At 43.9% G+C, this 14,192-nt stretch overlaps 3 protein-coding genes across 3 annotated transcripts; 2 read left to right on the forward strand and 1 right to left on the reverse strand.

Annotated features, from left to right (window-relative positions):
- Positions 1–5,289: 5,289 nt before the first annotated feature.
- Positions 5,290–5,913, forward strand: PHALS_10993 (CRN-like protein; the record flags this gene model as incomplete). The annotated part of the gene is made up of 1 exon (XM_024726511.1): positions 5,290–5,913. One exon carries the CDS (start codon positions 5,290–5,292, stop codon positions 5,911–5,913), a length of 624 nt encoding a protein of 207 aa, XP_024577181.1.
- Positions 5,914–6,054: 141 nt separating this feature from the next.
- On the reverse strand, positions 6,055–9,048 carry PHALS_10994 (WD40 repeat protein; the record flags this gene model as incomplete). The annotated part of the gene is made up of 1 exon (XM_024726512.1): positions 6,055–9,048. The coding sequence occupies one exon, from the start codon at positions 9,046–9,048 to the stop codon at positions 6,055–6,057; it is 2,994 nt and encodes a 997-aa protein (XP_024577182.1).
- A 2,457-nt stretch (positions 9,049–11,505) lies between these two features.
- On the forward strand, positions 11,506–11,822 carry PHALS_10995 (uncharacterized protein; the record flags this gene model as incomplete). The annotated part of the gene is made up of 3 exons (XM_024726513.1): positions 11,506–11,540; positions 11,609–11,660; positions 11,733–11,822. The coding sequence occupies 3 exons, from the start codon at positions 11,506–11,508 to the stop codon at positions 11,820–11,822; spliced, it is 177 nt and encodes a 58-aa protein (XP_024577183.1).
- Between the last annotated feature and the right edge of the window lie 2,370 nt (positions 11,823–14,192).

A 14,192-nucleotide genomic window follows, 5' to 3' on the forward strand; every position in this document is an offset into this window, starting at 1 on the left:
TGCTACGAGGTAAGGTCAAGCTGATATTTCGGGTCGATCGGTATTTACCACTCTCACGAGCGGGGACGAGATCAGAAGGAGATGCAAAAATGAAAATGAGTCAATCCGTTTATGATAAAAGATTCAACACGTTGCTCCGTCAAAGCGGTCGCTCCTCGAAAATGCAAAGAAGGATGTCCTTTGCAAACGCGATCAACGTGTTTCTCTGACCATGGATCCACTGTAAGTCCGCTGAAACATGTTAATCGAAGGCATGCACCGCTAACAACGTATTCCAAAATGTAGAGGTGCGCTTCGCACCTCTACATTTGTAACGGGGTTACACGTACCCTTGTATGAAAGGGTGGATCACACAAGATAGTGCGACTGTACAAATATGCGGATTACACAAGTTAAGGTAATCACGCAATGGTGTTAATACAACGCAACAAGAAGTCACAACGTTGAAGGACCATGCATATTAATAAAATTTTACTATCTACTTAAGAGAACCTAAGGTTTTCGATAAAGAAGGCTCTGCCGCAAATAAAACAGTCAAATAGAGTTTGTATTTTGAGCGCATGAGTTCATTTTCCTTGGTTCGAGTTTTAAGTACTCTTTAAGGTAGCGGATTGCGATCCGCTATACTTGAACAGGTTCGTGTATAAAGCAAGGTCGGTGACCTTAGCTTAGTTTTCTCTTATCAAAGAGCTATGGCAGCTCCGCTGCACTTGGTAGCACTTGTAGTCAATCTATGCCTGAGTCGTTACGACTATTCCTTTGTAAGGATGGGGCAAAACTCCGTTTTGACCCAGGGCATGCAGGACGGGCTTGTTAAGCTGATAGCTCTGCTGGGCATTGAGGGCGTGGAACACCTTGGTTTGCAAAGAGCCGAAGCGGCAAACACACACCTAAAGGTGTTTTAGAGCTATGAAATGCTCTGCTAGAGCACCTAAAGCAAGAGCTGTCAGTGTCGACTGCATCCATGACGCCATCGTTAACGACGGATGATTTCTTCCGTTTTTTATGGCAGGTTATGGTGAGCGTTAAGACCTTCGAGGGTAAGGATGGAAAGAATTTCCTGCTCTGGGTAAGAGAAGCCGAGATGGATATGGCATCCGCCATACTACAGAACGAGCAACAGCGCGTGGCGCTAGCTTTCTCTCAGCTCGGGGCCGAGCGCATGAATGGGCATTAACGTACGGTGCTTCCGCTGAAGGGCGTTTTTTTCTTGAATAGAGCTGAAGCGTCAGCTTTTGCCGATGTTCTTGCCACCTGACAGGGCAATAACGAGTTAGTGGGCTTTGTTAGGGAGTTGAGGACTTTTATTGCCGGAATGGCAGCCGATCCTCTCCTCGCGGCGGGTGCAGTGACCGTTCTTATGGAAGGACTCCGCAACTTGGTAGATCATCTCGTGACGACGTGTCGAATTCAAGTAGCGTAGTCAACGAATTGCGGCGTTCTGATGTGGTAACCCGGGATTCTCGAGAATTTGAGACAGTTGTGTAACGATATTTGCGATATCCGGCCAAGGATTCTCGAGAATTTGAGACAGTTGTGTAACGATATTTGCGATATCCAGCCAAGCGTCCGGCAAGCGTAAGTTGGAATATATTGCAGGCATCCAATTTGTGAGCGGTATGGTCTTGACCGCATCTCTGTCAGCTTCTGTACTTAGTGACTGTGACGTTGATAGCGTGAGACCGGATGTACACGGATTATCGACGTCTTGGCGTTTTCGCTCAGACACGTCGCTAATGCAGCGTGTCTGCTTGAACACTAGCGTGGAAGATGTCTTGTCGTGTTCGATGTCCATGCCCAATATAAATTTTGCCATACCGAGATGATCATCTTGAAAACACGCTTTGGCTTCCCCCTTGACTTCCAGAATCTTACCGCTCGTTCTTGGCTGCAATGATCATATCATCGACATATAGACATACGTACACAAAGTCTTCTTCCAATTTCTTTACGAAGACGCATTCATCCGCTTCACATCTTTCAAACTCGTTCTGCTAGAAGATATAATTCATCTTCTTGTTCAACCCTTTGTTGTTTGCATGAGTCCATATATAGCTTCGTTTAGTTGACACGCAAATTCTTGAGCCCCCTCAACAACAATCGAAACCTCCATGTTAACTCGCTTCAGCAGCACACTGTTAAGAGGCGGTGTCGACGTATAGCTGCTCCGTTTTGTAACCTAGTACTGTACACGCTGCGAGTATAACTCAAACTGAGTTCATTTTGGCCACTGGAAAGTAAGTCTCGAAGAAATCCACGCCGTATTTCTGCCTAAACAATTTAGCCATAAATCGTGCTTTGTTAAGCACCACACCTCCATTCTAGTCACGCTTCGTAGTAAAGACCCAGCAGCATCCAATCGTACGTTTAATGGATTCCGCGGCATGAGTGTCCATGTTCTGTTCTGTCGATGGGATTGTAATTCGGCGTCCATCACATGTCGCCAATGTATTGCTTCGTCATTAGCCATTGCCTGCGCTTCTTCACCAGCACTTACAGCGTAAGCGAAAACAGCTTCAGCTATAAGGCCGTCTTCATTAATCCTTGCACGCTTCAAAGATGGTGATCATTCGCTTTCTTCCATCCTTGACTCATTTATGTCAACCTTTTTCCTCATTCATTATCATCCGGAATTTCTTCTTCTATTTTGAACTTGTTGGTGTTTTGTCGGCCGAACGCTAGGCTTTCATCGTTGTTTTTGGTTATGTGTATCAATTTTATTTTGTTTGGGCGGGTGTGTCTCAAAATTGCCGCTTACTTAATGCTCGTCTAGCTTCACCGACCGTGATACTGATATCTTGTCTTTCTCTAAATCGTAAACTCGGTATCCGTCTTCGGCATAACCAGGAAACATGCACTTAAGACTTTTGGCTTCGAGCTCCGTGCCCTTCACTTGATCATCGTGAGCAAAACCAAGACACCCAAACATCCAAAAGACGCTTCATACATAATATCAGCCCAAATGGGGTATTGTTTGGATGCACTATATTGATAGAGCGGTTGGTGAGGTACACCGCAGTGCTTACTGGCTCATCCCGCCAACATGTCGGAAAAACACTTGAATTGTAGCATACTTTCAATAATCGTGCGGGTTATTCGTTCTGCAATCCCCTTTTTTGGGTCTTGATGGTACTTTACGCTGATGTATAGTGTCATTCCGCTGAGATAACTCCGTAACTGTCTTGTTGACAAACTCCGTTCCGTTGTCCGAGCGCAGGCACTTGATACGGACTCCCCCATTGATTTTCAAGTAATGCTTTGAACAATTGTTCTTGTCGGCAACTTCACTTTTCTTCACCACAAAGTAACCACCTAATATCGGGAATAATCATCCACGAAAGTCAAAATGGACCTAGCACTCATTTGAACTTTATTAGTGGGTGTCATCACGTTCTGGAAAAGCTTCATTTGTCTGCTTGCTCTTCATGCATCCGCCGCACAAGTTCTTGATACCTTGCTTTAGCGCAGGCATACCTCCTATGGATCGCAAAATCTTCACTAAAACATCCTCGCTTGGGTGTCTCATACGAACGTGCCATCGCTTTCGCAGACTATCAGCTCCCGAGTATTGCACTGATCGTGCCTCTTCTTGCCGACAATCCGGTTTGTAAGCTGTCCACTTCTCGTCCCAGTTGCCAAGCATAGTTCTTGTCCCAATGGTGCGCATGCTGAAACTCCACGCTTAGTCCACGTTCGACAAGCTTTTTCACCGACAGTAACATCTGTCAAGTCCAGGGATAAGCAGCACTTCCATCATCGATATGCGTCATCTGTCTAAGCCGATAAGCTCACTGTTCCAGCTCCCTCGACGCATAACTTCCTGTCGTCTGCAATCGTTACCTTGACGTCGGCTTTAAGTCGCTCGAAGTCGATCAAGCCACGGCCATGTATGACGTCACACCACTGGTCGATTAGCCAGCTTGCTGATTGCTCCTTCTCACAGCAAATACTGCATCATTACCGCTGAAACAGTTGGTTTTCAGCTGGGCAGTCCCGTCTTCTATGACCAGTCTGGTCACGATTTAAGCACTTGCCCCGAAAACCGCCATCCTTGCGTGATGCGTGATTCCTGCGACCACATCCTCGTCTGCCCTTTATCCGTCCATCATTGCCTGTGGCGCGAAACCCTTTCTCACTTGCTTCCCTCTTCTGTAGCCTTTGTGACCCCTTCAACAGCTTCTTCTTTTTTTCGATTAGAGTTATTTCTTGGTGTTTTCCACGATAGGAGAAATCATCTCATATTCCCGCGGCACCCTGCTCAGAAGTAATGCTAGCTGTCTTGATTCATCCGTCTGGAGTCGCACTACCAGCTCGTCGTACGCGTCTAGATGGTCCACCATGCGAGTACCACTCTCCATCTTAAACTCGTGAAGGCGACGTGTCATGGTGACACAGTTGTGCAGAGTGGGGTGATTGTAGAAATCGCGAAACGTTCATCATGCCCTCACGGCACGAGTAGCGGACCGAATCTTGGTCTGGTGCTGGATTTCGACGCCTTGGGCAATTATACCCAATGCATTGGCGTCATTCACGAGCCACGTATCCGTTATTTCGAACTCATCCTTGCGGCCATAACGTGCCTAAGAAGCCCTATCTTGCAAGAGCCATCCTCATGTTGAACTTTTAATGGTAGTTACCATCTCCTAGGAGGATTTCGGTGCGCTTAAGAGTTACGGCGGTGAGGGTGTGGTAAAACGAAGCTTTGTTTGCGGCTGTTAACCTGTTGAGAAGATGGCAAAAAGTGAATATATTTGGGTCCTTAGTTCGCTACTCTGTGCTACGCTTTCTATATCCTCTTATAATTAACTTAATGTAAATTCATTTGTCCAGACCAATGAACGACTACCATTACGTCTGTGATCAGCACAATAATTGTAAACATGTCCGCAATCCTTGTGACGTCATCCACATGCATTCAGTGGTATAAACTTAACAGAGCGCAATCTTGGTGAAGATCACAACGACAGGATTTTTTGGTGTGACGAACACCGGGGTGATGAGTTGAGCTGTCTAATATGACAAGCCTTTCAAATGGTTAAGAAATACACTGCTTTCAGATTACAACCTGAATTTTTATATATGGTGTTTCTTTCAAAATTTGTGAAGTAGGTCAAAAGCATCAATCGCTGCTAAGTCCCATCGCTAAATTCGTGAGCTTTTCTTGTCGGCAAATTTCTGCCTTAAAAAATGATCGTCAATCTGTCATGTACTGTCATTGGGGTCGCGAGGTATGTGTTACATGTGGAAATCAATACAAGTCTATCAGTGCATCATTTAAAGGTGGCAATAATGGAGAAGATATCAGGAGAAATTTCTGCAGATAAAGTACATCTTTTTCTGGCGAAGACAAAGCATGCATGGCTTTCGAGCTACTCGAAAGAGGCTAAAATACTGAGGAAGGGTGACACAACTCCTCTCGTAAAAGAACTTTTGTACAAAGACAAGGAGTTAAAAGAGGACGAATCAATCATCGAGCATCTTCGAGGTCTAGAGCTTCCAAAGGCATACCAAATTCATGTGCTAGTTTTGATATCGGACTGGCAAGAAAATGCGAAGAAAAAACAGCAAAACAAGAGAGAAGGCTCCGAAGTTTCATGCGATGATTTTCTAGATGCGCTGGCAAAAAAAGTCGCAAGCATGTACGATTTTGACTGGCAGTATGATAGCCCAACTGTTGGGGTTGTCCTCTTTTCATATCAAGATTATTCATGGAGATTTCGATTTATGAAGGACGTAACGCATTTGTTGAAACTCGAATTACCAGAATATCTTATCGATGGTGAATGGAAGGACCAATACGTGTTGAGTAAGCGAACAAACAATCATCATGTTCCAAATAGCAGAATTATCAAGACGCGCCAGGGAAAAAATTACATGATTCTCCCAGATAATCTTTATATAATGAGCGAGTGAATTGTTCACGTTCAAACTCGAATTTGGTCTGCCGAAGCATCCGGTTGGTAAAATCTCTGGAACCCAAACAGTCTACGCTATTCCTAAATATATAAGTTTTGGATCTAGCCATCATTACAACACTCACTGTAGCTTAATAATCTACTTTTTCCACGCTGATCGACGTTTCTTGACCGGTGGTGGCGACGCAAATTTAGCCAACCGCTGCAGTCCCGATTTCTTTCCAGAAGGTGACGCTGCAGAAGTATCAGGCTTCTTCAAGAACGGATTTGTTGGCGCAACGGACTTCTCTACATGAGCACCACTATTCATTTCAGCCTTTGCTGGCTCGGATAAGCTTGGCGTTGTGACGTTGTGAGATGGTGGAGTGTCATCGTGCTTTTGATCATGTGAAGAATGTGATGGAGGTCGAGACAAGACGCTGCGTGATTGACGTAAAGGCTCGACCTCGTGTGATTCAGCATTTATCTCCTGGTTATGGGAATGTAATCTCTGACGTGGTTGATGTCGACGTTGCGACTCTTGCTCCAGTCTTCGAGGTTCTTCGAATTTCAAATGGTACAGATTGTAAAGTTGCGATTGCAGCTGGCGTAGCGAATAGTGAATCGCAAGTTTCTGCGCAATCTGATGAGATTTTTCAAGATGTAGACATCTGGCTAAATCAAGTACGCGCGCAGGCTCATCATTCGAACATGCCGTTTTCATCATCAAAATTAAAGCCTTGTCCATCTCCGCCTGTTCGCGCACGACCTGATCAGTAATTTCATCAGCATTCACTTCGTTTGCGATGACTTCTAAACCAGAAAGCCGCATATTTTGCCACATGTAGCCATTTGCAGCTTCTTCGTTCTTCTTGGATGTCGTGGGGAAGCTTGCTGTTCGCAGTGGAAATGTACTAGGAACAGGCCGATGTGCCCCACGAAGCTTTGGATAATTAGCACCTTTCTCAAGAGGAAAATACAATAACGAATCATTTACAATACCCAGCGTAAAGATACCGTGACGGTCACTAGGTTTCTTCTGCAGTGCGTTGCCCACACAACCAATTGGAAACCAATTCCATCCCGTACAAGACGATAATGCTAGTATGCAAGCAAATGAATCAACTGCGTATAGAATCAGTCGATCGTCGAATCCAAGCCAGGTCAACTTCGACCACTTTGAAAGATCGTTTCGTAAATTCTCGTTTTCTTTGTGCGAAGCAAAAACGTCCCGAGATGGCGGAGTCATTGGCAATTCCCCTTTTGAGACCAGTTGAACCCGCTCACAAGATGAAGTTACGTGGATACGAACAAGCTGGTACAGTATCTGTCCATACAACCCCTGGTACACTACAGCTAGTAGCGATTCCCTAGCTGTCATTGTCACAACGCGACCAGGTAGACGCCATTGCGCATAGTCTATGCCACTGGTTGTGTAAATGCGAAGTGTTTGGAGTGACGTCGCAACTGCACAAAACTCGCGACCTGCAGCCACGCATTCGGCATCTTCGCCTTCAGGTAACATTTTGTGCCATGAGCTATTGCTCGCCCAAGATTCAAATGGGCGATAAAAAACAAAACTACCGATTACGTCACTTTCGCTCGAGTCAGGTTCAAGGTCTTCCCAATCTTCACGCACACGTCGAGGAACGGCAAAGACGGCGCCATAATGGTCCAAAAAGGCCATGGAAAACATATAATTGTCGTTAAATTTGAATCCACGGCGAGACTTGTCGATAAATTCAACTTTCACAAGGTTCTCGCTCATGCTGGCTCCACGAAGCATTTCAATTTCTCCTTCAGGCGTCCAGGCGAGTAACGACGTAGCACTGCTACTGCGTCCAGTAGAATTGAGAACGCTTCCAGGCTGAAAAGGCTCGATGATACTGTGCAAGGGAGTCATTTTGTCAGGGTCAGACTTTATGGCTGTATGAGCTCCTTTTGGAACGTTTACATCTTCTATATGATATTCTTTAGCAGCGCTCCCAAAGCCAAAACTAGCTTTGATCGCTTCGACCCGCGCCTCATTATCGTCATCAAAACTTTTATTCTCGTCGTCGTAATTCTGATCTTTAACTGCCTCAATTTCAGCAAAGGAAGACCCTTGTTGTTTCTTTGAAAGCTTTGTAACGTTCTTTACTGTACTAAAGTGTCCGGCAAGATGCTGTGGTGGTGTGTTTCCTGCTGGTATGACCTCTTTTACAAACGCTAGTTTTCCACCAGTGTGATAAAGCACCAGTGAATTGCTCTTGTTAGCAAATTGCAGACCAAGCGCTGGATAGTCAATTCGAAACGATCGCAACACGTGCTGCGTCGCCAGTTCCCATACAAACACTTCTTTTGCACATGTAACCGCAGCTAAATACTGACCATTTGGTGAAAAAGCCAGAATGTCCACATCAGCAGCAATACTCTTGCCAATCGGCAACATTAATCTAGATACAGAAACCCAAGTATCCCGTTCGTAAAGCTCTATAATTCCTTTATCCATTGGCACTGCTAGCAGCTTTCCAAAATCACTTGGTTCCCATGCACAGCGTAGTAACACGTCGTCTTTTCTAAGATCTTCGTGCTTTATTTGAAAAGTCTTGACATTTGTGGCACGCTGATTCTCTGCATCCAATGCAAAGACTCGCACCGTTGCATCCTCGCTACTAACGCAAAGATATTTTTCTTGCGGATCTATAACCACGCTCTTAATTATTCCAGTAGCTCCTTCAGCCATAATTACTTGTTCTGTGTCATCGCGTAATAGCAGTCGCACTACAGGCTCTTCATCTGCAATTGCGATGTACTTGGTGGAACATGCGACTTGACGGATCGATACTGTAGAGCGACGCAATAGTTGCTCCAACTGACAATCAGGCGGAAGGCTATAGGATGCCACGTTAGTGTCATCATCTGATGCAATGAGGACGTGATTCTGATCGGGCGTCACGGCAAAGGATGGCACAAAACCTTCGCACACTTCCGATTGATACACAATGTTCTCAGTAAGTAGATCCGTCACATACAGAACACCATCTTCTCCACTCGTATAAACAATATCGCGATCTTTCGGTACTTTACCATCTTTCATTGGACGAATTGTTGTCACCAGCTCCATGGCGCCTTTACCGTTTACATTTACTGCAATCTCCTTCATCGTCTCCATGGTGCGAGGTGAAATGATGTACTGAAATGATGTACACACCGTTTTGTAAGTACGATACGTATTTATTCGAATTACAAATGTAAACTGATTGTCGACAGCAAATGTGCGGAAAAGCGTGATAGAAAACGTGCAAGCTGCACGCCAAAGTATGGGAGTTGGATATTTAAGTAGCTGTTAATGGTATGTATGCTTTCTTTATTGAGAGTCTGTGTTCCGAAAATAAAGAGCGGACATCAATACGAGATTGAGAAAGTGACCCCTTATGGCCAGAAATCGTGTGTGGGTGGTTCAAAGCCTACTCCTACGACTATGTGCGGCTGACCTTTGCATTTACAGCTTCAGCAGCCAAAGGCTTTGTAGGCCTTCGAAATGGAATGGCGTGCACCTCACGCAAATGAACCTCTGACTCGGCAACCCCGCAGTAGCAAACGCACAGAGAATGAGTGGACTCACACGCTCTACCCAGGAGCGAGATCTAGAGCCTTCAGAGTAACTAGATACTTAGCTTGTTCTCTCTCAATACAAACACATAAATTGAGTCTAGATTATACCCATAGTATGATTGAACATAATGATTGTAATACCAGTAGAGTTTCAGTCTTGGCGAAGGCACGAAACATATAATGTTGTAAGTAAACACTACATGATTGTACTTTGACCTAAAGCAAAGGCTCAGAATACCAGAGTGAAGCATCGTAATAAAGACTAAAGATTTGCGCTTAGTATGGGTGAATGATGGAGCCGTAGAGCGGAGAACTTTTAGACAAGTAGGATGCTAGCCTCGCTCTACGAATTAGAAAATTTTAGAAGCTGTGAGCTCGCAATGGCGACAGCATGCCGCTTTCAATGCCTGGTCAACAGCCAGGTGGCACTGGAGGTCTTACGCCCATTCATTGCGGTCAAATAAACTCTTTTATGGTCGAGAATTCTTTCATTTTTTCCGAGCCTTGGTGGAACTGGCACCCCCACCTCAATGATTGCTCCTGTGGGCTCAGTTGGTTCCTCCACTACGCCTGTTGGGGCTGAATATGGTTAGATCCTTTACCTACAATTGAGCACAAAAGGATGATTGGATTTGTGTCTAATACAAAGCTTTTAAAGACGCGGATGAAACCGCGCCTCATGTACCAGGCTTTGATACTCGTAAGCGTCTTTGAGTAAGGGCAATTATTTTTATAAGTTGTAAGACGCACATTCAGATTGACCGCTGACAAAAGAACGATTTCTTATACTAACTACCATCACAGTAATAGTAGGAGCGGCGGGATAGCCGTGATACCTGAAGCTCATCCGATGGGGTGCGTGCTCCATATAGTGTACGTACACGTTCTTCTGTAATCCCTTGGACTAACCACAAAGGTGCCGATGTATAAATACTATCATGAAGATAAAATCTGTGCTTGGTATGTTGGGATTTTGAAAGAAATAAACACGAGAGACACGTGGGCTGCAAGCCAAACGCAGTGCGTATTTTATCGCAGTTAATATGATGGATAAATATATCGAATCCGTTTGAGACTCTATCAAAATACTTGCTGATTTCAGCAGTTGTAAATATTACCGTCATTGAGGGGGAGTCTGTAAGATCGTCCTCTAACGCGAAGCCCGAGCACCGAAGTTTTGCCTCTGTGCAAGGGACACGGCAACGCCGTTGCACTTATCATCACAAGTCATCAATCCAATGGCCGGATACAAATGAAGCATAACGTGCTCATATTTTTGTCTCTTGGCAACAAGCCATGTAAATAAGATTAGGTTCTAAGGAGACCATTCGTCTGTAGGCGCCCCTAGCTAAGAGAATTCGACGAGACATGTCTTTTATATTCACTTTCACACGCCAACAATATAAACTCTGCCACACGTTATCAAAAGACTCGCAGCCAGACGCATACGGAAGCATCACCGGCTTCCACAGAGTCTTTCGAACGAAGCTGCATTTGCAGAACTTTGGGTTCTTCAAGCTCGAAACAAAATATTCTTAGAATACGATAAATTGTGCCAGCTCTTAATTTTGACGGAGTATCAGCATCCTGCGCCTTTGATCTTCAAGCGAGGGTCACTACGACGCGATACTCTCCGTAAACGAGAACTCCGCAACGAGTACTGGTCAATTGGCAACTGTTGTGAGTTCGTGCACTGCTCAATCAGGATTTCCGCTAGTGGTCAGTATTATAAGCCGTACATCAAAAGAGATATCGTATAAATGAACTGTGCCTAAGGCCTGAGAGCTTTATCTACATCGATGTCGACCTGCCTTAAGCCCAAAATTGTAGCGACCAACGTTTCCGAGAAATACCAATGTCGATTAAGTGACAAATGTTGCATTTAACTTGGAACATAACGTATGATACCCAAAATTGTTAAGCGAACGGGGCTCCGAGTGCACATCCGCGACGTATCCCACTTGACTGAGTATAAACGGAGTAATCGACTAGTCACTATGCTGCGTACCCACAGATGTTAGATTTGCGAGTGTCTGACCACACTGCCATGTTCTCAGTCGAGAGCTACGAAGGACGGATCGATAGGCAGCTCATAATATACTGTTGAGTCTAAGTAGGCCCGAAAAGTCTTACACAAAAACAGAAATCGATGTACCTCGTGGAGGTCAAGTATGCTTAAACTCAGCCCTCAATATAGTGTTTAAACCAAATGAGGTGGGACTTGAAGTCTAAGTGTATTAGTCGTTAAATCAATATTCTGAGGTTGGTGAAGCCATGGAAAGTCCAAATGGATTCAGACTCGTAGTGCAAATACGTGTGCGCGATTGTTGAAAATATAAGTGACACTGTGGAAGCATTGACAATGCCAATATCCGTGTTTCTGCGATATATCGCCAGATGATTTTATTAGAACAAAATTTGATATGAATATTGTGTAATGGATGCGCGCATGATTGATTTATACCACGCCTTACGAATGGCAAACTGCAGCTTTTGGAGTATATTGAACGGCAAAATATGTACTGGGATATTTAAACTGACAGTGGGTTTGAACAACGCAGCAAGAAAGTTCGTTGAGCACAATTGTGAAGCGCGTAAATACACAAAATATACAATTTGGCTACGATGTTGTGAACATGAGCTTGTTGATTTGATTGGTCGTTCTTTCTAATATTGAAGCCGTTACTTCTATCAATTTGACTTACAGTGAACAATTTGACGTTTAATGGTCATGAAATCAGGGGAATCCAACTAAATTTTCTTTAAGGGCAAAATTTTGGTGATGCTCTGATTGCTCTTTAAACTCAAAAAAGTAGTCAGGGTTTTGCTTTTTGCGATAATTGGTTAGCGGTAGACTTTATATAGAATCGCACACTACTCACACAAAAGTTAAAAATCTGCAAATTGTGAAGATGATTAGTAATAATGGCTAGTTATTTCTGCCAGGTTAAGCATTTTCTTAATTTTCCACATATTTACAAAAGCATAAAGACCTACACTTATCCAATATGTATCCCGTTGATGATAAAGTCAATTGAGGGTATAATCCATCTCTTGCTGTAATGAACCGGGTCCCAATACACCTTTCGTGTGGAACACATACTTTTGTGTATTTAACATTAACCATACAGCCTGTGTAGTTGAATATCTCCTTTCGATCTGTTTATAAAGCCTATTGGCTATAATAAGAAATGTCTCTTCACCTTTCCTCCTCTTTACGTAAATCAACGGCTCGCTGAAAGTGAGGACACGCGGTGAGGTGTGCCAGTTGACCTAAGCCTCCTTTAGTATGTGCGTGTACAAGGACGGGCAAATGTCGTTACACTCGCGCAGTACGAGTAGTCTTCAAGATAAATTAAAAAAAGTTATTTACAATTTTCAGCGTGAAAGCTCAACATTTTAATATCTAACAGCAAATATATCAAGCGAGAGGTAACCACATGCGACCAGAATAATTGATAACGGTGAGATGTACAAGACATCATTACCAGCTTCTACCTGATAGGTCTAGGAATGAGCAGCATCGATAAAAGCACAAAATGCAAACGGGCGTGGAGTATCTGCATTTCATATACTCTAAATAGAATATTTGCTCTAATAAAAAGCATTCTAGCACTATAATTTATGTATAGACTATAAGGTTGGTAGTTTGACTTGGCCGGTCGGCATCTAAAGAGTAACGGAAGATTACATAGGTAAGCTCAGGTTGGATGATACAATCAAAATGAAAAAAAATCCGCTTGATACTTGACATGCATTTAGGTTACACCTTTTCTAATCTAAAAGAATTAAACTCACAAAATCAAAAAAATTAGAATTCATATGTCCAACTCATGCATACGCAATTGTACATTTTCAATTTGTTTGACGTATAGCGGATAATGATGAGTACAATAACATATACTAAACATAATATACAATAATGGTGTAAAACACTGCGCTTAGATACATACTTCACTCTCTATACTTTACCGTGTCAACCCTTTGACCGTAATTTCACCTTAGGTTTGCTCGCGTGAACCGGATTAAATGGCTCATCGAGCACCCGCAAAAGCGCGGACTCCGTGTCCGAAACGACTTCAAGATTCTCTATGAGTATGTTGAGGTGTTCCTTGATGAGAACGGTGTAGTGGCTTATTAAAAACCGAACAAAGGTTAATACCTTCACCAGGCGATACGCGGTCTAGCCGCCCCCATAAAGGTTGAAGTGCTTACTGATCTCAGCACACAGAACTCAAGATCATTGTATTCTTGTCATGGCTCAAGGAGTTTGATTTTTATCTTGCACACTCAAACGTCGCTCCTAGTCTTGCACAAATCACATCATGACTGCAGATTTCAACAATTTTAAATTCCTTACCGTATTTTCGCTCACACTTGATGCCAGTGTGATCCCAAAAAACTTTATTCCCCAGGCGCGTCGTCTGCGTTTGGAGCAGCAGCAGTTGGGAAATCCTACCTCCATATTCACTTTGGGGACTAGAAGCTGGCGAAGTCCTACTGAGTATCAGATTCAGTTCGCGCATTGGTTGACAAAACCACGCCACGTCACATTTGGAAGGCTTTACATACCAGCCCTACCGATTAAGACGTCCGCCGTGAGACTCGCCTCGTGCTTTACCATGCAAATTTAAAGTATGACGCAGACGTCGAAACGACAACCTATCACTAGTTTCTTTGTTACAGACCCATGCGTCCGCA

The sequence above is a fragment of the Plasmopara halstedii genome, assembly GCF_900000015.1.
Source record: "Plasmopara halstedii genome assembly, contig: Scaffold_525, whole genome shotgun sequence".
Classification (NCBI taxonomy): Eukaryota; Oomycota; class Peronosporomycetes; order Peronosporales; family Peronosporaceae; genus Plasmopara; species Plasmopara halstedii.